Genomic DNA, 25,853 nt, shown 5'->3' with positions numbered 1-25,853 from the left:
TACTGAGCCATCGTTAACAAAGACGCAGGGGTTGCCGTGGCCCAGGAACTTTCACTCGTTTTCAATCGTTTTGCAATCTCCGGTAGGAGATTAGTTACATACTTATCTACAAACAAATGCCGACCTGTATCGTCTGTTAATGATTGACCACTATAATCATGGAATGCCTCCTCGAAGCGTGTAAAGAAATCTGAAACCGTTTCATCAGGCTTTTGTTTGCACGAAGCTAACATAGTCCAATCGATCTTTTTAGAAGGAACGAGCGTTTTTAATTTTGTCAAAATAGCCGCAGGAAGGTCTAAAATCAACTGACAAGGTTTACATGCTGGTTTCCTTTCTAAATCAGCTTCGTTAATCTCTTTCCATGTACCCCCTAGCACTGTCTCATCATTATTCTTACGAATTTGTCTCCACATATCAGGCGGAAGTATTAACCCAAAGAACAAATCTATATCAACCAGAGTCATCACACAAGATGAAATAGCCCCTTCCACCCCCTCGTAAAATGCTGCCGGATTCTTACGAAGATCAGGTAAAGAATTTTTCAGTGCCATAACATCCGCTCTATTCCAAGGTGTATACACCCAATTATATACAAAATACCCCTTCGCATCTTTTGACCTTCTATCATCATCTGTACCTTCCCCTTTCGGTGGAACATACAGAGGCGCAGCTTCACGCATAGGCATAACATGCATTGCAGAATTCTTATCTGAACCCCGGAGAGAACACTCCTTAATCTGCTCGCTATTCTTCGACTCAGACTCCTTTTGCCTCCTTTTTCGCTCCTCCCGCAATCCGGTTGTTTCATCCCGCAGCTGGATCAGTTGCTTGAAAAGGTCATCGACATCTGAAAGAGCAAATAAACCTTCATCCAAATTCTCACGATGTACTGACACAGCTTTAGGTTCTAACGTGTCTGAAAGGTCACGATACGCGGCAACAACTTCATCCGCCAAAGTAGACAACAAATACATTAACTCAAGATCCGACCACTTACTCCTCTCCGCAATCACCTCATCCTGAGAAACACATTTCTTATTCACTTTACGAGCCCAACTACGTAAATGTGCGGACCTCTCCGTAGAAAACCTGAGAGCAGATACACCCTTCTTTTCCGACTTATCCTGCCCCTCATCACCCGAATCTTCAGCTGGAGCCGTCGGTGAAACATACGGAGGCGGTGACCGATCTAGCAATGAAAAATCATCAATTTCATTATTAAGGACAGGATAAAGCGGTCGACGAATAGGGAATTGACCCGTCGTTTGCAATTTACGTTCCCGTTCCTCCCTCTCTCTTTTCTCCTGAGCCTCTTTTTCCTCAAGCTGTAAAGCCTTATCCCGAGCAGCCTTGCGCTGCTCTTTGTCCGCCAAGGCAACTTCACGTTTCATTCGCTCACGCACCGCTTTCTCCCACATTCGCACACAATCAAACATGTTTTGTCTAGACCTGCGTTGAAACAGACATTGCTCCACAAACTGTACTTTTTGCAAATCGAACGACCCATGTAGTGGCCATTGCAATTCAGGATCCGACTTAGTGTACTTGTGCCAGAGTTTACTGTACATTATAGGGGGAAGGCCATGTTTAATATACATTTCGCGATTTGGTGTTCCCTCTGGGGGAGCCGGCTGTGATTCCGCTAACCTAATTGTGGTACCATTTCCAAGACAGCACATCCCTCGAAGCGTGCTAAAAACAGGCATGTTCAAAGAGTATCACGAAAGCGTGACACCGTATAAAAGGCACTTACAGTACTTCACACAAATGTGCCGTTCAGAGGAAAAAAAACAAAGTTAGAGAAACATCTCTACATGCCTGCCTATGTGAAGTGCACTACACATATAGATTCAAAGTTCACAAATTCACAAATTCACAAATGTTAGCTAACTCAAATCAAAGTCATAGGTCACAAAATTTCGGCAAGCGTCCGAGGACTACCTCACCGATCACAAATCATAGAACTCCAGTAAGCGTCCGCAGACTACCTTACCGATCACAAATCTTACCCAAAATCTCAAAGGTCCAGATTCCAACTGCCAAGGTCTTTTAATCTAATCAGCCAAACGGCACTTTATCCAGCAACACAGACGATCGAAACTCAGTCGGGGACCGGCGCCACCTGGAAGGTCAGATCGGAAGGAAAGGAAAAAACACCGTGGGAGCCAAGACTCGGGTCACTTAGTGGCAGCGCGCGTCCATGGCGAGTGTCCCAACCTTCGTCACGACCTCTCCTTCGGGCATCCGAGTCACCGATGAGTCCCTTCGTGGTCGCCAATTTGTCATATCGGGTTCCCAAGGCCTACATGTTCCGAAGATAACCCACATACATTGGAAGAACTGTTGGCACGGAAACTGTAAAAGTCAAAGAACAAGTTTATTAAGACCCCATGGGGTGGTGGTACACTCATACAGCACCCTTCGGTAATGCAAGAGGTATCACACCGAACATCGGTGTGACCTCTTCTTTTATACAATTCTACAGGTAATAAAACGAACACGCGGCACAAAGTTACAGAACATTGTGTACATATAAGGGCATGTTTTGGAATACTGCCAGCTCATTGGAGGGTTTCAAACCCACTGGTCAGTTTGCGGCACATTCCTAAGGAGTGACTGGTCAGTGTGAACTGCGCATGTGTGAGCTTGACCAATACTAAAAATAGCCTGTTGCTGGGCAGACTCGAGTGGTCAGTGGAACGGACAAAGGACTAAAGGGCACGCTGGCCACGAGGCCGCTCATGATCTAAGATGGCCGCCACTACATACAAAATGGCGTTTCTACGTATAGCTAATTTAAGCGGGAAACGTGTAGCAAAGCTAAGCGCTAACCCAGCCATCGTCAAAATACGACACACACACTGCGCTGTCACACACACACTGCGCTGTCACACACACACAGCAATGTCTCACACTGAGCAGTCACACACTGCGGTGTACATACATATATATATATATATGTATATATATATATATATATATGTATATATATATATATATATATATATATATATATATATATATATATATATATATATATATATATATATATATATATATATATATATATATATATATATATATATATATATGTATATATATATATATATCCAATACTAACTCCTTCAAAGAAAGAGAGAAGACCACAACTGGGGAAATCTACGGAAGCGCTTTAATGAGCTGCCCAAAACAGAGCAAAGTTCTGTCACCCTCTATGGCGGATGCATTTCGGCGTGGTAAGCCTCTTCAGCGCCAGGTGCCAGTGATTGTGGAAAGGGGTTGGGTGCAGTTTATATTTGACCTGCCTTCTCCTCATTCACAGACGGCAGCTCCTCCCACAACGATGTCATCACCGCATATACATCCTGTAGTTCGCCCGGTCATCGGCGCCTACAGGTTCCAGCATGCAATAGCACGAACCTGGTAAGTACAGCAGGGGAAAGTGGGGGAGGAATATGATGCTCCAAAGTCAGTGAATTGTTCCCAATGTCCACAAACACCCCAAGGCAGCAGCGCTTCCTCCAGTCCCCAACCGCTTACACCAACTCAGCAACGGAATCCTTTCTGTCGGGGGCAGGCAAGGCAGTCCTACCTGCCCAACATGGTGCACAGTGGCAAACATCCCGTCATACTTCTTCCATGGCTGGTGGTGGACCCTGCTGGTTCCGGTACCCCGGAGAAGTAACGACTGCAAGCAGTGATCCAGCGTGAACAGGGCCACTTGAGAAAGCGGGGGTCTTCAAAGCGCAACACTGGAGAACGCGCTAAATTGTATCCAATACTAACTCCTTCAAAGAAAGAGAGAAGACCACAACTGGGGAAATCTACGGAAGCGCTTTAATGAGCTGCCCAAAACAGAGCAAAGTTCTGTCACCCTCTATGGCGGATGCATTTCGGCGTGGTAAGCCTCTTCAGCGCCAGGTGCCAGTGATTGTGGAAAGGGGTTGGGTGCAGTTTATATTTGACCTGCCTTCTTCTATATATATATATATACATACATATATACATACATCTGCATAACAATATAAATACAAATATAAATGCATGCATACATAAATGCATACATATGTATCTTATGTACATAACGGTTTGAAAACACATTTCTAAATCTGCCACGGTAGTTTGTGCATGATTCGTGCACTTTCTGTCTCACCTCTGAGAAAGTCTTTTGAAGCCATACCACTGCCCGCAACAGAATCGTGGACGCTCACAACTATGTTCTCCTCCATACATGTTTCAACTGCTAAACCAGCATCGCCTTTCTTTCCCTCTCCCACTTCGATGCCCACCCTACCTGGCACTCTGGATCCCACATCGCGGATAACTACAAATTGTAAATATATCGTTGCCCTCGTTCTAATTTTGTTCATCATACTACATGTGTCTTTTCTTGACATGTTTTTTTCTGCAATTTTAATAATTTTTGGCACCAACTTATTGATTTGATTCCATGTACACCACTGTTGAATGTCATAATTGCTGTATCTTGCCTCCCCCTTCTCTTTCCTCAAGTCCGCGCCCAATCTTTTTATCACGCCTCCTCCGCCCCATGCGCATGGTACATTTCTAGATCCAAACATGATTCAAACGACTCATGTCGCACTCCTAAATATTTTTGGTGACCGATCGCAACACAATCTCGGGGACCTCCTTTAAACATTTTCCCAATGCAACCTATGAATGTATGATCCTGACGCATTGCTAATTGTGTTTTCAGTCATGATTTTTGCTGTTGATTCGTAACCTCTTTCTGATGTTTTTGTCTTTTTTGTAACTTTATTATATCTTGGCACCTAACATATTGCATTGACTCCATGCAAACGATTGTTGAATGATGAATGTCTTAACTGCCTCATACTGCCTCGCCCTTTCTCTCCTTATGTTCGCGCCTGTTTTATTTATCGTGCCTCTTCCACCCTATACGCTGTGATCCAGCGCTCCTACCAAAATTCTGCATAAATAATGTCACCATCTACCACCATACTTACCATTCAATACCAGGCCCATTAAAATAACAGAGCAGCTGAATCATGAGGCGAATGAATCTAATATGTTGTTTAAACTATCTACAATAAACAAGACCAGCTTGTCATTTAGTAAGTTTATTCAAACATATTCATGAAAACTTAGGCTTTGGAACTTTTATAAACAAGTATTAGAAAATGTCATTAAAGAAAGATTTATTCAGCATTTATAAAGAGAGCTTGTTTCAAGAAATATTAAACATTAACAGAAATAAGTGAGAAAGAGCATTTCCAAACCCTAACTAATTCCCTGTCTCTACCCTCATTGCCTGAAAACAAAGTCTTTTAAAGGTCTGCTTTCCTTACGTGCATTCGTCGGTCAGCAGAACACGACCCTCTGGAATCAAGAAGCGTAGGCAAAAGTCTGCTCCTTGAGCCAATTCTTATACCCTAAAACTAAGGCTAAACTAACTATTTTCACATTCCAACAGCTGAATTCTGGGTCCCCATTGGCTGAACCACCTCATGCCACAGTAAATTGTGACATCTTCCACCTCAGATCCAGGATTTTTCACTAACCCATTGTTCATGCACAGAGCTCTGGCGGCACTTCCTTAAGCTGCTACTTTTTGTAGCAAAGATGTTCATGAAATGCACAAAAGTACCGCGACTCACATCCTGGCCTTGAGCCTGTCTGTTCTGAGCTTCCCGTAGCACAATAGCAAACCTCTCCACTGGGTCACCTTTGGCAGTTCTATTTAAAGTTTTTCACAATAAAAGTTTATAGACTTCTCATCTTTTTCAAAATAAGTTTTTCTCTTGTGGCTTTTCATCAGCAGGCCTCTTTTTCAGAAAGCGTCAATTTTCTGCGCCACTTTTTCTTGCGTCACTTTTTTAAAATGCATTCTTTTTCTGCAGCCAACTCTATGCTTCTTTTGTAAAACTATTATTTAAACAAACACAAAACATCAATTAATTAAAGAATTGACATTTGTTCTGTTACCCACCCCCTTTGCTAAATGTTAAACCCATTAATTATGTTACCTAGCAAATGCACATTTAAGCAGCATATATTACCTTTGATGTACCAATCCGATCTGGAACTGCATTTGTCACAGAAAAGACAAGACAAAAGCACATTTAAAAGCACATGCTATTATTTTTGACAGCAGCAGTTAGTATATGACAAAGACAATAGACAATAATTATTGTATTATTTATTTAGCATTTTGCACAAATAAGCATATTGTTAGTCCCATGTGTTGATGTTGCACAGTTTAATTCTAGGTTGATTTTAATAACATGTAGCAAAACATATTAGTTTTATTAAACATTATGGAAGTCTGACTTCACAAGCCTGAACAAAATATTGTTCATTAACCCGCTCCATCAGCTGCATCACACACACTGCGCTGTCACACACACACAGCAATGTCTCACACTACGCAGTCACACACTGCTGTGTGTCACTCACACTGTCCTATCACACAGACACTGCGCTGTTACACAAACTGCACTGTGAGACACACACTGCACTGCCTCACACACACACTGCCCTATCTCACACACACGCTGCGCTGTTACAAACTGCACTGTGAGACACATACTGCACTGCCTCACACACACTGCGCTGCATCACACACACACTGCCCTGCCTCACACACACACTGCGCTGCCTCACACATACTGTGCTGCCTCATACACACACACTGCGCTGCCTCACTCACACAATGCGCTGCCTCACACACACACTGTGCTGCCTCACACACACACAATGCGCTGCCTCACACACACACTGCACTGCCTCACACACACACTGCACTGCCTCACACACACACTGCGCTGCCTCACACACACATTGCACTGCCTCACACACACTGACATCACAGATTTACTGTACTCTATAAAACATACATACACTCCACATAGCTGTCACATTTGCGAAAATTTAAGCTATTGGCATCATAAATGCCTATGCTATTAATTTATCTATTTTCTAAAACAACACATAAATAAAAAAAATCAATTAACAATTCCAATAGCTCACACTTTCCTAATGCGAGACCTATTGCATTGCAAATGCTTGTTTAACAGTACAATCAGGTTACAAGGGCACTAGGTGCTTCAGTTTTTGGTGCTTTGCAGCAGTTTTAAGATCTTAACATTTCTTGTTGCTCAACTGGGCAAAACATTCTGATATTTATGTTTCCCTGGTCTTCATTGCTTAATTTTGCTCACGAGAAAGTGTCGCTCATAGTGGTTGAAATGTCATGCATAATTACACTGAAATTATGAAAATGTCACACACAGCAATCTGAAACCTTGGCAGCTATGGTTCAGAAGGGTAGATGAAGATTCCAGCTCCCTGAGTTAGTTTCATCTGGCATCTGAGCCAGCCGGTCCCTGCCTGTCGGGGTGAAGTTGGATGTTGAATAAACCTTACGTACTCAGGGGTGGACTGGGATTCAAAATCGGCCTGGGCACACACACAAAAAATGGCCCACATTAGCATATTGTCTTTCCGCAAAACACTGCTTCTGCGAAGTTTTATAAAAAAGAAGGGGGGAGAAGTGGAGTCTCTAACAGAGGCATGTTTTCTTAACTCTATTAGATACGAAAAATGCACGAATTAGTTCACCCTGGTGAAACACCTGAAAACAAGTGAGGCCACTTCTGCTCAGGCCCCCCCACCATATGCATGCTTTAAAGGGCCGGCCCAGAGAAAGAAAGGGAGTGACACTTCTGCCCTGATAAAAGGGAGGTAATGGACGCCCATCTGCCTCCAGAAAAGCCACTAATGCACCCACTGGACCGCTGGAGGCATCCGAACAAAGACACCGCCCAAATCGCCTCCCCCAGGCTGCCCAAAAAAACAGCCCACAGCTGGAACTCGGATACCGGCCCCTCGGCCATTGCCCAAGTGCCTTACCAAACCGACGCTGTTCGTACTTCCAGCTCCAACAGCACTTATAACAATAGTTAAGCCCTAAATCTAATTTACAGTAGAAAATATTTAGGCACAAAATAGTTTGTCACCTCCCGCATATGCCCTTCCCGTAGGCCAGTAGAGAGGGCCCGTGCGGAGCGGCCCTCGGAGCACACACACCCCTCGGCAAAACAATGCAGCAGGCCGTGAAAACACCAGATGCAGGCAGCAGCCCTGCAGCCACATTTGAAGGAAAGAAACTACGCCACGGACTCTACTGGACTTCTTTACTTTTTCTTTTGTCCTGGCTGCCATTTTGCTGCTGCTCTCGGACGCTTTTCTCTGGACCCTGACCCGCCATCTTGCCCATTCCCTCGTCCTTTAACCCTTTTCCCTCGTTTCGCCCTTGACGACCCTCAAATGTTTCTTCCCTTTTCTGATTTGCCTTTTCTCCATACCACTCCCACCCTCCCTTGGTGCTGTGACTGCATCCCCCCTCCGACCCCACTTAATGGAACTCTGCTTTTCTGTATATAGAGATAACTCTAAACACTAGTATATGCAGTAGACCTTTGTACTCTCTACCATTCCTATGTGACTCGTATATATCTATTCGTATCCCTTCCCTATGTATATAGAGATAACTCTAATCAATAGTATATGCAGTAGTAGAGCTTTGTACTCTCTGCCATTCCTATGTGACTCGTATATATCCATTCGTATCTCTTCCTTGAGTGACTTTACTATTTGTACATTTGCAATTTTTCTTTCTGTTTGTATCTCTTCCTTGTGTGACTTTACATCTTGTACATTTGAAATGTTTTTCTGTTTGTATGTAACGCATGTAATCCTTAGTCCTTATGTTTTGCAACTGGTTCATATGTAAAGCGCTCTGACACCTTCGGGCAAAGTTTGCGCTATATAAAATCGCATTAAATAAATAAAAGAAATAAATAAAAAAGGAAGCTGATATAGTAGTGGACTGGTTTCCCTAACCGAGATGAAGAGCCGTTTGTTATTCACTTGCCTAGTAAATAGTTTAGGCAGCGGCAGGCAGTCGCCGTAGTCCTTTTTTTATTTCCATAACACCTGTACTTGTTTCGTGGGTACTAATGATCGGAGGTGGGATTCGCTCTTAACTAATACATTCTAGGTCGGCACATCGAAAGCGAACAGGAAGTTTATGTCCCCAAAGTACCCCCAAAACGGCAAACTCGTCACTACTACAGTTCAAAACCAGTATTCTACCTGGCTGTACAATGTCCCCATACCAGATCTATGCCTAATTCGTGCACGATGATTGTGCCTGATTCATATATGGCCGCGGATTTCTTTAGAGATGATAGGCGCCAGCTGCTATATATATATATTTGTTTGCCGTTTTATGTAGGAGAACTCGACCCGAAGGTATTGGGGTGATTTACATGAGCACCGGTTACAGTACACAAGGACACAGTCATGTTTTTTGTTGTTATATTGTTAGTATGTTCCTCAGCTAAACATGGGAATGAAAGATACCTGATCGTTGGGGATGCAAACTGTAACTGAGTGGAGACGCGGAGAGCTCGCTCTTTGCCAAAAAAGGATGTAACTAAATCACTTACATCAATTTTTTATCATGTGCCTGACCTTAAAATGTCCGCGGCTTGGACTGTCCTCTTCTTAATTCCCGCCCCTAGAAGGCGTAGCAGATTTGTGAGCTTCCTGCCGTAGTTCTCCATGAACAGACACTTGAAGCTATGGCGAGCAGCGGCCCTATTTGTTGGTGACAGGTGCCCCCTGCAGAATGGCGCAGGTCTGGGCATTCAGTTACTTGCTGCTGGGTGGGCAACTGCTTTTGCTACTCTCGGTGTTACTCCTGAACTGTGTCTCCCACATCTCCTCTAGCAACAGTAGCACTGCCGCCTGGACCTCATCTTCCCCCGGCACTGTAGCCCCCAACACCACCACGGAGCCTAGCCCAGAGAACGAATACCGGGACCCGCTCAGCCCGCTGGTGCTCTGCTCCTTCCTGTGAGTATGTGGGAGGTGGGAGTCTGATGCAGAGTCGCTAGTAAAAGAGGTAGTGGGTAGCGATGTGACAAAAGGGTATAGGTGTTTGAGGAAGAAGTGTGTGCGCATCTTTGGCAGTACCAGCTCTTTGATGTTCAAATGGGCAGAAGTCGTTACATGTCTGTGGTTGCCCCCGTTTGCCAATTTCATCTACACTCTGTATCCTGACCCTAATGGAAGTGGCAATTTAGAGATCATCGGAGACGCTATTTGTTTTTTGTGACTCTTTCAAGCTCAAGGCCAGGTTGTTCTCGTCCAGATTTAGAGTTCACTGTGGCTCCATTTTAACAACGGCACTATGTATCCCTTCCTGAACTTTCCTCTTAGAGTTAATATCAGATCCTTTGGTCTACTTCATAGAGTAGAAGCAAATAATGATTTCTACCAATCAGGGCACAAGTCGTCAACAAGCCTTTACAATGCAATATATCCCTCTATTGTGAGTGTTAGAGCTATTGGCGTTGTAAATGACAATGTCTTTTACCCATGTGTTTTGGTTTGGAGTGGAGTGGATATATAGGGTGTGGAGTAGATTTGTGTTGTGGAATTATTTGGCGTGGTGTGCAGTGGAAATGTGTGGATATTAATTGTGGTATTGAGTGTACTGTATTTTTGTGGATTGGGATTGTGTGTCGGAGTGTAATTATGTGGAATGATATTTTGTGTTGTGGAGTGGTATGTTGTGGGGTTTAATTATGTGGTGTGCTGTTGAATTTTGTGGAATTCTGTGGTGTGGATTGGATGTAAGTGGTGTGTTGTGTTGGCGTGTTGTGTAATTGTGTTGAATTAATTGGCTTGCTGAGGTATGTGGTTTGGAATTGAAGCATGTAGAGTTGAATTGTGGGGTGTGGAAGTGTGTGGCATTGAGTGATATGATGCTGATTGGAATTATGTGGCATGGAGTGGAGTGTATTAAAGAATGACTGGTTAACTCGCTCAGTGCATTGTGGAAGAGGTAAAAAAAATTTCACCCAATGTAAAAGATGGTGACTTTAAAACGGGTGGGAATCTTCGACCTTTGAGGTTAAGAAAACACAAATGTATTACTGATGCTTTCCGTCCAAAGGCAAAATAGCGTTTACCCTAACTGGTGGAAAGATATGATCAAATTGAATAGTGCTTTGCCAAATGTGGTAATTTGTTAAAACTAACCTGGAGTGTGTCCAAAGAATACCGCTCCATGGCGTTTGAAACTACAGAACAGTGAATACAGTGTCCCACCCATGGCACACAGAGCACCTCAACCTGTAAATTCTGCTTTGATCCACAAGGCAGGTTCTGAAAAGCAGAGCTGAGGTTCCACCAGAGCTTTAAGTGGGCCGGGACTCAACAGTGCGGAGCAACAGCAGTTTTTTAGGTCGAGTTTACCCGAACCTATTGTTGTCAACCCAAAAGCTGACTGTTTACGATCCAGATTTTCAAAAGTTCACGTGACCACAAGCTCCTTCGTGCACGAGCTTCCCCCTGCCCTCAGCATTTGCCACATCAAAGGGTTCCGCTGCTCTGCCGTCACTTATTCACGGCCGCAGGCCGTGACTTAAAAGGGTTCCGCTGCCCCGCCCCCTGTTTCACGGCCATCTGTTCCCCAGCACCTCCCCCCCCTAATTATTCACTGCTGGCCGCCTGGCACATCTAGTTTTCCACGGCTGCTCTGCGAGGGCCGGGGCTTTGAGCGCCTAGGCGTTTTTTATTCCTTCTATTATTTTTAAGTTGCTTGAAGACTAAATTCTCTGGATTTAAAATGTGCTTTCCTCGTCACCACTCTCTCCCCTCGTAACTATCCCTTTTCCCTAATCTCGTTTCCCAACCCCTCTTTTCTCTTTATCCCCTCGCCACAGCTTCATCCTTCTTTCGCGCACTCGGAATATTTTCTGTCACCCCTTCCTCTACAGATCATTTCACTGCACCCTCGCCCTTCATTAGTGCACCTCTCCCTCCCTTTATTTCCTCTGCCCGCCGTTTCGTGTCTCCTCACCTACCCCAGCGCCTTGATGATGCACAGTGACTACTGACGCCTCTACAACGGGGTGTATCTCCATATTCCCCCTTTCTACCCGTGTCTCCTTCCACTCTCTCCCCTCGTAACTATCCCTTTTCCTTGTTCTCGTTTCCCTTCCCCTCTTTTCTCTTTATTCCCTCGCCGCCGCTTCATCCTTCTTTCGCGCACTCTGAATATTTTCTGTCACCCCTTCCTCTACAGATCATTTCACTGCACCCTCGCCCTTCATTAGTGCACCTCTTCCTTCCTTTATATCCTCTGCCCGCCATTTTGTGTCTCCTCACCTACCCCAGCGCCTTGCTGATGCACAGTGACTACTGACGCCTCTACGACTGGGAGTGATTTACGTTTTTGGTTGGGTGGGGGGGGGGTGCTTGCATAGGTGGTGATCACATGTAGGGTTGACTCTTATTTTCTTCTGTTCCTCATTCTCACTGCACCTCACGTTCCGCCCTTTCCCTGTTTCTATAAACACCTCTTCATTTTCTCCCGCCCGACACCCACTGACCTGCCTCTCCCGCAACCCTCATTCGAAGTGTCTGCCACGTCTTTCTCTCTCATTCAACCAGTCCCCACCTGTTTCATTCTCTCATTTACGTGTATCTCCATATTCCCTCTTTCTACCCGTGTCTCCTTCCACTATCTCCCCTCGTAACTATTCCTTTTCCCTGTTCTCGTTTCCCTTCCCCTCTTTTCTCTTCATCCCTTCGCCGCTGCTTCATCCTTCTTTCCCGCACTCTGAATATTTTTTGACACCCCTTCCTCTACAGATCATTCTCCCGTCATGGTGTGTTAATGTACACAACACTGTGTTTCATGAGACTCAGCCTTTATTGGCCTTTTTAATACACATTTCCAAGCAGACATAGGATTATGGAGTTGGCCTAATGGCTAGGGAGCTCGACCTCGGGCCTGGGGAATCCGGTTCGAGTCTCATTAATGTCGCTAAACTTCCTGTGATTCAGGGCAAATCACTTAATATCCCCGTGCCTAATAAAATGACTGTGTGTCCTTGTGTAACGTAACTGGTGCTATGTAAAGCGCTCTGATAACCAGTTCGGTTCAATTTCGCGCTATATAAAAGTTTGCAACAAAAAAAAAAATATGGAGCGCTACGAATCCATAAACATGATAGCTATGTGCTACACTGATGACCTTACTGCATAGCTCCTAGTGCGTCCTGACATGGGGATAGCGCTGCAAGGTCTCAGCAGTGGCAGCACTATGCAAGTGACACATTTTCGTGTATACAACACTGTCGTTTTTATTATCCTTTTAGGCTGTTTTTTGCATATGCTAAAAAAAAAAGCATTCTCTGTGGAACTTTTTCTTGTGTTAGTGATTTAAACGTGATTGTAGATTTTTGTTTTGCATCTCATTGATGCTGGGATCGAGATTACTATCTTTAGTGGCGATCGTCAAACACTTAATAATCTTGCCTGTTTCGTTTCTTAGCTGGCATGTCAAGCTGACATTTCACACTCTACCAGACTTTCTGTCGTCTTGTTTTTAGGTCTCGCCTGTCCATGCGCATCGAGCTTGCGAGACTATGGGGGCTTATCCACTCTTTAACCAACTTGCAAGGAATCGTGGCGATTCCTTGCAGTGCACGAGAAATTTAAGCTCAATGCGCATGCGCATTGAGCTTAAAAGCGCGTGCACATGCCCCCAGCCGCCTGCCTTGCCTACTCTCTCTCTCACAGCCTCCCCCAGCTCCGCCCCCTCACTTCTTGATTGCACGGCCGCTAGGCCGTGCCTCCCCTACTCTCCTCCCCCCTCCTCCTACTCTCCTCCCCTGCCTGCCGTGTCGCACCTCTCCCCTCTCCCCGCTCCGCCCCCTCACTTCTTGATTGCACGGCCGCTAGGCCTTGCCTCCCCTACTCTCCTCCCCCCTCCTCCTACTCTCCTCCCCTGCCTGCCGTGTCGCACCTCTCCCCTCTCCCCGCTCCGCCCCCTCCCCTGCCCGCCGTGTTACGGTCTTTGCAGCTCCCCAGCCATATGTTGCTTTGTTTTCGCTGCTTTACACGATAAGATCAAAGAGCTGTGAATAACGCGAAGAAAAACGCGTCGTGTTCTCATAGTAACGTTTTCCGGATTGGACGTTCTTCCGCCAATCAAAAAGCATATTAGACCTCCACCAACGCTTGTATAAAGGCGGAAGAAGTCGCTGAACTGCGCCCTTCTTCGCAAATATAAACAATGTGGACAATATAACCTTTAAAACATTCCATGATATGGGTAATAAATTCTTTGTTGTTGTGTCGCCCCACATCCGACTCTAACCGCACCGACGCCACCTCGCCTCAGACGCCCCCCCCCCTCATCCGCACGTCGCATTTCTCCTCCCCCCTCGCCCCCTCCCCTGCCCGCCGTGTCGCATTTCTCCTCCCCTCCCCTTATCTTCCTTCCCTCCGTCTTGTTAACAGTTTGATACCATAACACGGATTCATTTCGCCACGCAGCTTGCATGATTGCAAACGGCCATTCTTTCAATGTGGTAAAAAAATGTAAACATATTTTTTCTCTTTTCTGTTGCTGGTTAAAGGTTTAAAACAAATCGTATGACGTGTTCCCAAAATGAAATAAATAATAAAAAAACACCCGCACTAAAAGCCTCTCTTATTTGTGCACTAGTTAATGCTAGAATCCCCCCTTGTTCCTGCATACATGTGGCAATCTGATCCCCCTCCCCTCCCCCAGCTGATCTGCTCTCTCCAAGCATTGACAGCCTACAGACGGGTCAGGCCAGACAATCACTAAGAGGGTGGAGAATCCCGGACCGAACTAGTTTCAATTTACAGAGCAAACAACTTTTTTTTTTTTACGGCAATTGCTTTGCTAGAGGCTGTTGCCCATTATTTAATAAATCCATTAGATTTTTCCAACACTCTTAGCAATATCTAGGTGAACTTGCACGTTATCGCTTCAGCAAATTGCTCATAAAAATCAATAAAACGAATTGTAAATAAATATACATTAGTGCATGTTTTTTTGGGGCAAATAAAACCGCGCCATGTCGACAGCAGCGTCTGTCTTCAGCACTGAGGGCCATGCTGTTAGTACACGTACTGAGTATCCCCTGAGAATAAACCTCACTTCCTGTAATGGACAATGTTATTTTGCACTGAGACTGCAGATGGCTTGTTGGTGAGGGAAAGAGGGTTTGCTTTCACTTTACATGAACCTGTGTGTGTAAAGCCGGCCTAGGCATTAATAAACCATCACGTGCCCCATCTATACCCAGGACCTCTGGAATTATGCGATTTTGAAGCCGTGGCAGTTCCCGCGTTACTTTGGACTTGCCGTATTTACCACATAATCGGTCATCTGCTATCTAATGCGGCGATTTCAGACAAAAAGTGTGGATCAAAAGTAACAAAAAAAGTTGCAACACCCTCACTCACCCTCACTCACCCTCACCCTCACCCACCCTCAACCCCTCATCCTCACTCACCCTCACTCACCCTCAACCCCTCACCCTCACCCTCACTCACCCTCAACCCCTCACCCTCACTCACCCTCAACCCCTCACCCTCAACCCCTCACCCTCGACCTCAACCCCTCACTCACCCTCACTCACCCTCACTCACCCTCAACCCCTCACCCTCGACCTCAACCCCTCACTCACCCTCACTCACCCCCAACCCCTCACCCTCAACCCCTCACCCTCACTCACCCTCAACCCCTCACCCTCACTCACCCTCACTCAGCGCAACTACAGCATCTTCACTAAATATATTTAATAAACTTTAAGCTATTGGCAATATAAAATAAAATCCATTTTATTTACGTATTAATTATTAATTGTTTTTAAAGCACCACACTAACATCACTCAGCAACACACCAACATCACTCTACACCACCACAACAGCATCATTCATCTACAAAAGACTATCACACTACAACCACACACAAACACTTACCACCACAGCACCACTCATCACCACTACAGCATTACTCAGCAGACAAACGTCATACAATCAAAACATGTACGCTTTTAACAGGCACACACACCAACAGCTATCAATGGACGCTTTCACCAGGCGTACACACACAACAGTCATCAGTACTGCAGTAGTATGTATGAATGAGACTGTTGGTGTGCTAAATACGGCTGTGGTGGTGCAGAATGATGCTGTGTTGTTGCTCAATGGTACTGTGGGGGTGCAGAATGATAAGGTGGTATTGCTGCGTGTTGCATTGGTGGACATCAGTGATGCCGTTGTTGGGAGAAGTGCAACTGTTGTGGTGCTGAGTTATGCTGTGGTGGTAATCATTAAACACCAACACAGCACCACTCATCACCAGCACAGAACAACACATCACAACAACAGCATTACTAAGCGCCACACTAACATCACTCTACACCACCACAACAGCATCATTCAACAACAACACACTATCACACTACAACCACACACAAACACTTACCACCACAGCACCACTCATCACCACTACAGCATTACTCAGCAGACAAACGTCATACAATCAAAACATGTACGCTTTTAACAGGCACACACACCAACAGCTATCAATGGACGCTTTCACCAGGCGTACATACACAACAGTCATCAGTGCATCCTTTCACCAGGCATACACCCACACAAACAGGCATCAGTCCACGCTTTCAACAGTCACACACACCACCGGCCGTAAGTGCACGCTTTCTAACCATTTTTTAACGTAGCACACACAATTACAGCTATACAAGCATGCTTTAGTGCTGTACAGTACTGCAGTAGTATGTATCAATGAGACTGTGGGTGTGCTAAATACGGCTCTAGTGGGGCAGAGTGATGATCTGATGTTGCTCAATGGTACAGTGGGGGTGCAGAATGATAATGTGCTATTGCTGCGTGTTGCATTAATGGACCTCAGTGATGCCGTTGTTAGGATCAGTGCTACTGTTGTGGTGCAGAGTTATACTGTGGTGGTAATCATTGGACAACACTCTACAACGACACTGCACCACTCATCCCCCAACACTCATCAGCACTACAACATTACTCAACAGACAAACGTCACAGAAACAGAACATAAACAGTGCATACATACTACCAATAAAAATACTTCAATGTGAACAACAAAAGGACAATGCAAAGCGGCGAAACAAAACACGTACGGCGAAACGCAAAACAAAAATAGCCAACAGCAACATAAAAATATTTTTTTACAGGAGGCGAGTTCAGACGGAAGTACACTACAGGACCCGCATACCAAAACGACACGCGCAAACATAACTCAATGCATGGCAAAAAAACGAACTAAATAGCAGCCATTGATAACATGAAAAAACACACTCTTAAGAAAGGAGCCGGACAGAAACCAAGTGCGAGCAAAGCAAGACCCCAAACAATAATTAGATTCATATCACAAAAAGCAAATTCATAGACAAAAGTGTAACAACTCACAAAGGCACTCTTTAATAATATGAAAATAAAATAGTAATTACCTGTCGATCGTAGCAGCTCATTCACTGAAATGTAGAGAAAAAAAAAAACAACACACAAAGAGAACATAAACAGTGCATACATAATACGTTTAACTAAAACAATAAAAAAACAAAAAGGCCAAAGCATAGCAGCGAAACAAGTCACATACGGGTCAAAACCACACAAAAAACAAGCCAAGTCGGAGAAAAAATAAACATCAGAGTGCGAGCTCAGGCAAAACGAAACTACAGGAACTGCATACCAGGAAGACACTAGCAAACATTAGTCAATGCATGGCGAACAATCAACTTAAAGACGAGCCAGTAATAGCATAAATAACAAGAAAAATGCCAGACACAAGGCAAGTGCGACCGAAAAACACGTACGGCGAAACGGAACTCAATGCCTGGGAAAAAAACAACTAAATAGCAGCCATTGATAACATAAAAAACACACTCTAAAGAAAGGAGCCGGACAGAAACCAAGTGCGAGCAAAGCAAGACCCCAAACAATAATTAGATTCATATCACAAAAAGCAAAATCATAGACAAAAGTGTAACAACTCACAAAGGCACTCTTTAATAATATGAAAATAAAATAGTAATTACCTGTCGATCGTAGCAGCTCATTCACTGAAATGTAGAGAATAAAAAAACAACACACAAAGAGAACATAAACAGTGCATACATAATACGTTTAACTAAAACAATAAAAAAACAAAAAGGCCAAAGCATAGCCGCGAAACAAGTCACATACGGGTCAAAACCACACAAAAACAAGCCAAGTCGGAGAAACAATAAACATCAGAGTGCGAGCTCAGGCGAAACGAAACTACAGGAACTACATACCAGGAAGACACTGCAAACATTAGTCAATGCATGGCGAACAATCAACTTAAAGACGAGCCAGTAATAGCATAAATAACAAGAAAAATGCCAGCCACAAGGCAAGTGCGACCGAAATAATTGGGAAATCCAAAATTACATTACATTCACAGAAATAAAAACTTATACAATTTTAAGGACCAAATAACAAAGTCACTCTTTATATATATTCACTAAAAAGGGAATTAGCTGTCGCGCGTAGCACATCAGTGACTAAAGTATAGAAATCCAACAAACTACACACAAACAGCCACAGTGCTCACTCACCCTCACTCACACTCACCCTCACTCACCCTCACTCACCCTCACTCACCCTCAACCCCTCACCCTCAACCCCTCACTCACCCTCACCCTCACTCATCCTCACTCACCCTCAACCCCTCACCCTAACTCACTCTCACTCACCCTCAACCCCTCACCCTCACTCACCCTCACTCACCCTCACTCACTCACCCTCACTCACCCTCACTCACTCACCCTCACTCACCCTCACTCACACTCACCCTCACTCACATTCACCCTCACTCACCCTCAACCTCACTCACCCTTACTCACCCTCAACCTCACTCACCCTCACCCACCCTCAACTCCTCATCCTCACTCACCCTCACCCTCACTCACCCTCAACACCTCACCCTCCCCTTCACTCACCCTCCCCCTCAACACCTCACCCTCAACACCTCACCCTCACTCACCCTCACCCACCCTCACCCACCCTCACTCACCCTCATCCTCACTCACCCTCAACCCCTCACCCTCACTCACCCTCAACCCCTCACCCTCACTCACCCACAACACCTCACCCTCACCCACCCTCACACACTCACCCTCACTCACCCTCACACACTCACCCTCACTCACCCTCACCCTCACTCACCCTCACTCACCCTCACTCACCCTCACTCACCCTCACTCACCCTCAACACCTCACCCTCACTCACCCTCACCCTCACCCTCACTCACCCTCACTCACCTGCACTCACCCTCAACCCCTCACCCTCACTCACCCTCACCCACCCTCACCCTCACCCACCCTCACCCCCTCACCCTCACTCACCCTCAACCCCTCACCCTCACTCACAACACCTCACCCTCACTCACTCACACTCACCCTCACCCACACTCACCCACCCTCACCCACCCTCACCCACCCTCACCCACCCTCACCCACCCTCACCCACCCTCACCCACCCTCACCCACCCTCACCCACCCTCACCCACCCTCACCCACCCTCACCCACCCTCACTCACCCTCACTCACCCTCACTCACCCTCACTCACCCTCACTCACCCTCACTCACCCTCAACACATCACCCTCACTCACCCTCAACCCCACACCCTCGCCCTCACTCGCCCTCACTCGCCCTCACTCGCCCTCACTCGCCCTCACTCGCCCTCACTCGCCCTCACTCGCCCTCACTCGCCCTCACTCGCCCTCACTCGCCCTCACTCGCCCTCACTCACCCTCACTCGCCCTCACTCACACTCACCCTCACTCACCTTCAACACCTCAGCCTCACCCTCACCCACCCTCAACCCCTCACACTCACTCACCCTCACTCACCCTCACCCTCACCCTCAACCACACTCACCCACCCTCACCCACCCTCACTCACCCTCACTCACCCTCACTCACCCTCACCCACCCTCACCCACCCTCACTCACCCTCACTCACCCTCACTCACCCTCACTCACCCTCACTCACCCTCAACCTCACCCTCACCCTCAACACATCACCCTCACTCACCCTCAACCCCACACCCTCGCCCTCACTCGCCCTCACTCGCCCTCACTCGCCCTCACTCGCCCTCACTCGCCCTCACTCGCCCTCACTCGCCCTCACTCGCCCTCACTCGCCCTCACTCGCCCTCACCCTCACTCACCCTCACTCACCCTCACTCGCCCTCACCCTCACTCACCCTCACTCACCCTCACTCTCACTCACCCTCACTCTCACTCACCCTCACTCTCACTCTCACTCACCCTCACTCTCACTCACCCTCACCCTCACTCACCCTCACTCTCACTCACCCTCACCCTCACTCACCCTCACTCACCCTCACTCTCACTCACCCTCACCCTCACTCTCACTCACCCTCACCCTCACTCACCCTCACTCTCACTCACCCTCACTCTCACTCACCCTCACTCTCACTCACCCTCACTCACTCACCCTCACTCACCCTCACTCACCCTCACTCTCACTCACCCTCACTCACCCTCACTCTCACTCACCCTCACCCTCACTCACCCTCACTCACCCTCACCCTCACCCTCACTCACCCTCACCCTCACCCTCAACCCCTCAGCATCACCCTCACTCACCCTCACCCTCACTCACCCTCAACCCCTCACCTACCCTCAACCCCTCACCTACCCTCACCCTCACTCACCCTCACCCTCACTCACGCTCACCCTCACTCACCCTCACTCACGCTCACCCTCACTCACCCTCACTCTCACTCTCACTCACCCTCACTCTCACTCACCCTCACCCTCACTCACCCTCACTCTCACTCACCCTCACCCTCACTCACCCTCACTCACCCTCACTCTCACTCACCCTCACCCTCACTCTCACTCACCCTCACTCACCCTCACTCTCACTCACCCTCACTCTCACTCACCCTCACTCTCACTCACCCTCACTCACTCACCCTCACTCACCCTCACTCACCCTCACTCTCACTCACCCTCACTCACCCTCACTCTCACTCACCCTCACCCTCACTCACCCTCACTCACCCTCACCCTCACCCTCACTCACCCTCACCCTCACCCTCAACCCCTCAGCATCACCCTCACTCACCCTCACCCTCACTCACCCTCAACCCCTCACCTACCCTCAACCCCTCACCTACCCTCACCCTCACTCACCCTCACCCTCACTCACGCTCACCCTCACTCACCCTCACCCTCACTCACGCTCACCCTCACTCACCCTCACCCTCACTCACCCTCACTCGCCCTCACCCTCAACACCTCACCCTCACTCACCCCACCCTCACTCACCCTCAACCCCTCACCCTCAACCCCTCACCCTCACTCACCCTCACTCACCCTCACCCTCACTCACGCTCACCCTCACTCACCCTCACCCTCACTCACCCTCACCCTCACTCACCCTCAACACCTCACACGCACTCACCCTCAACCCCTCACCCTCACTCGCCCTCAACCCCTCACCCCCTCAACCCTTCACTCTCAACCCCTCACTCACCCTCACTCACCCTCAACACCTCAGCCTCACCCTCACTCACCCTCACCCTCACTCACCCTCAACCCCTCACTCACCCTCACCCACACTCACCCTCAACCCCTCACCCTCACTCACCCTCAACACCTCACCCCCTCACCCCCTCACTCACCCTCAATCTCACTCACCCTCACTCACCCTCAACCCCTCCCCCTCCCCCTCACTCACCCTCACTCACCCTCCACACCTCACCCTCACTAACCCTCAACCCCTCACCCTCACCCTCACACCCTCAACCCTCACCCTCAACCCCTCACTCACCCTCACTCTCACTCACCCTCAACACATCAGCCTCACCCTCACCCTCACTCACCCTCAACCCCTCACACTCACTCACCCTCACCCTCACTCACCCTCACGCCTCACACACACTCACCCTCAACCCCTCACCCTCACCCCCTCAACCCTTCACTCTCAACCCCTCACTCACCCTCACTCACCCTCAACACCTCAGCCTCACCCTCACTCACCCTCACCCTCACTCACCCTCAACCCCTCACTCACCCTCACCCACACTCACCCTCACTCACCTTCAACACCTCAGCCTCACCCTCACCCACCCTCAACCCCTCACACTCACTCACCCTCACCCACCCTCAACGCCTCACACGCACTCACCCTCAACCCCTCACCCTCACTCACCCTCAACCCCTCACCCCCTCAACCCTTCACTCTCAACCCCTCACTCACCCTCACTCACCCTCAACCCCTCACCCTCACACCCTCAACCCTTCACCCTCAACCCCTCACTCTCACTCACCCTCACTCTCACTCACCCTCACTCACCCTCAACACCTCAGCCTCACCCTCACCCTCACTCACCCTCAACCCCTCACACTCACTCACCCTCAACCCCTCACCCTCACACCCTCAACCCTTCACCCTCAACCCCTCACTCACCCTCACTCTCACTCACCCTCACTCACCCTCAACACCTCAGCCTCACCCTCACTCACCCTCACTCACCCTCACTCACCCTCACTCACCCTCACTCACCCTCACACTCACTCACCCTCACTCACCCTCACCCACACTCACCCTCACTCACCCTCACCCTCAACCCCTCACCCTCACTCACCCTCAACCCTTCAGTCTCAACCCCTCACTCACCCTCACTCACCCTCAACACCTCAGCCTCACCCTCACTCACCCTCACCCCCACTCACCCTCAACCCCTCACCCTCACTCACCCTCACCCTCACTCACCCTCAACCCCTCACCCTCCCTCACCCTCACCCACCCTCACTCACCCTCACTCACCCTCAACCCCTCACCCTCACTCACCCTCAACCCCTCACCCTCACTCACCCTCAACCCCTCACCCTCACTCTCACCCTCACTCACCCTCAACACCTCACTCACCCTCACTCTCACTCACCCTCACTCTCACCCTCACTCACCCTCAACACCTCACTCACCCTCACTCTCACTCACCCTCACTCTCACCCTCACTCACCCTCAACACCTCACTCACCCTCACTCTCACTCACCCTCACTCTCACCCTCACTCACCCTCAACACCTCAGCCTCACCCTCACTCTCACTCACCCTCACTCACCCTCAACACCTCAGCCTCACCCTCACTCTCACTCACCCTCACTCACCCTCAACACCTCAGCCTCACCCTCACTCACCCTCACTCACCCTCAACACCTCAGCCTCACCCTCACTCACCCTCAACCCCTCACACTCACTCACCCTCACTCACCCTCAACACCTCACCCTCACTCACCCTCACTCACTCACCCTCACCCTCACCCTCACTCTCACTCTCACCCTCACTCTCACTCTCACTCACTCTCACTCTCACTCTCACTCACTCTCACTCTCACTCTCACTCTCACTCTCACTCTCACTCTCACTCTCACTCTCACTCTCACTCTCACTCTCACTCTCACTCTCACTCTCACTCTCACTCTCACTCTCACTCTCACTCTCACTCTCACTCTCACTCTCACTCTCACTCACCCTCACCCTCACTCACCCTCACTCACCCTCAACACCTCACCCTCACTCACCCTCACTCACTCACCCTCACCCTCACCCTCACTCTCACTCACCCTCACCCTCACCCTCACCCTCACTCTCACTCTCACTCACCCCTCACCCTCACCCTCACTCTCACTCTCACTCACCCTCACCCTCACCCTCACTCTCACTCTCACTCTCACTCACCCTCACCCTCACTCTCACTCACCCTCACTCTCACTCACCCTCACTCTCACTCACCCTCACCCTCACTCACCCTCACTCACCCTCAACCCCTCACCCTCACTCACCCTCAACCCCTCACCCTCACTCACCCTCAACCCCTCACCCTCACTCACCCTCACTCACCCTCAACGCCTCACCCTCACTCACCCTCAACACCTCACCCTCACCCTCGAAGTAGTGCATCAGATACGTTACACACAAAATATACTTCCCAAAAGTGAGCTACAGCATGCAAGGATGTTGATCAGGCTTCAGGCCAAAAAGCAAAAAACATTTGTACAATATTACACCAATATTACACCAACAAAACAAAGAGAAATATGTGGCAGGAAGCGAGGACGAGGATGTACAAAGACAAAAGTGAAACAGCCAACTTTTGATTGGGGCAATAAACAAGCACTATTCATCCGGGGAATGGGATGGATTAAAGACAATGGTCAAGAGTTACACAAAAAGCCGTACGCATATAACAATAGCAGTTATTCACACGGAATTACATCTAATATAAGAAACATATTACGAAAATAAAACTATTCTTTCACAAAACGCAAAAAAAAACCACATTACATCACTGTACATCCTCTTAATACATTGCTAGGGATAATAAAGTCAGCAAATACACAAAGTTTCCTTTCATACGTCAAGTACGTCAATAACATATAATCCGGCTACTTCAGCATCACAAGAAAAAAAAAATGCAAACACAACATACATAAATATATTATAAAATAAATAGCACTTCAAAGTTCTAATAACAGCTCTTGTAGGTCAAATAACAAAAAACCGCAAAAAATACATTACATTACAGTTTAATAAAACATATGCATTACATATCAACAATTAAAAACAAAACTTTAATTTACATTACATTACAAACATTTACAAATATTACGATCGAAAAAAATACATTTCTCAAGTTATAAAAACACCCTCCTATTCAGTCTTTAACTTAAACATAGTATATATACTACATTACATTACAAAAAAAACACTTTGGAATACATTCTTACCTGTCAAACGACGCAGCAACAGCACAGGAACAAGAACACGCCTTCCGCGCACCAACATTCTCGATCTCTGGGGAATTCCACCGTTGACGTAAGCAAATCGGAACGCAACGTCAAAAACGTCGCGCTCCGATTGGCTAGAATAAACGTCAAAAAACGTAAACACTCACAACACAAAAAAAACTAGACCGCTAACGTAGCCAACGTCAAGGTGACGCATTGCGTCGGCCATTTTTAAAAAATAATACGGGACTCCACAAACACGTAAAACACACATAACACCAGTTAGTACAAAACATACACAGTTAGATTACATACAAATATACACATAAGACAGGACAATTACAAAGGAAACATCTATCACATTTTTTTTTACACAACACATATTAAATAATATTAACATACACACACTCATAACATCACCCTCACACACCAAAACTATCACACTCCTTCACACACCCTCAATAACCCTAACACAACATCTCCCTCAAACACCATCACACACCTTCAGCCTCACACCCACTTACTCACACTCACACTCACACACACTCACACCCCCTCACACTCACACACACACACCCTCACTCCCCTCAAAAAATAACACCCCTCACAACAAGCTCACACTCGCTACACCGGACAGCCGCACCCACTCACACCCCTCACACTCTATCACCATCAACACCCCTCAGCCTCACACAGCCTTACCCTCATCCCCTCACCCTCACACACGCACAATCACCCTCACACCATCACCTCACACATGCTAACTCTCAGCCGCAACAACTCACACACACTCACACTCCCTCGCTCACCCTCACCCTCACACACACACACACCCCCTCACCCTCACACCCCCTCACTCACACTCACTCACACTCACTCACAATAACTCACACTCAGCCTCACACACCCTCACGCTCACACACCGTCACACACCCTCTGCCTAACAACACCTCTCTCACCCTCAATCACCCTCACACACACTCACACACCGTCACACACCCGAAACGTCACACCCCCTCACTCACCCTCACACACACACACACCCTCATCCTCAAACACCTTACCCTCACACACGCTCCCCTAAAACTCATCACAACCCTCTCACACTCA

The 25,853-nt window shown here is 47.6% G+C and overlaps 1 protein-coding gene across 1 annotated transcript in view; it reads left to right on the top strand.

Moving 5' to 3' along the window:
* Positions 1-9,582: 9,582 nt before the first annotated feature.
* TM2D2 (TM2 domain containing 2) overlaps positions 9,583-25,853 on the top strand; it is a 74,930-nt gene continuing 58,659 nt past the window's right edge. Inside the window, exon 1 of the mRNA XM_086943739.1 lies at positions 9,583-9,906. Within this exon, the coding sequence (XP_086799865.1) occupies positions 9,680-9,906 (227 nt within the window). The 5' untranslated portion in view covers positions 9,583-9,679. The remainder of the gene's footprint in view (positions 9,907-25,853) is intronic.

The sequence above is a fragment of the Lissotriton vulgaris genome, chromosome 11 (genome assembly GCF_964263255.1).
Source record: "Lissotriton vulgaris chromosome 11, aLisVul1.2, whole genome shotgun sequence".
Classification (NCBI taxonomy): domain Eukaryota; kingdom Metazoa; phylum Chordata; class Amphibia; order Caudata; family Salamandridae; genus Lissotriton; species Lissotriton vulgaris.
This window is presented reverse-complemented; position numbering and strand designations above follow the sequence as displayed.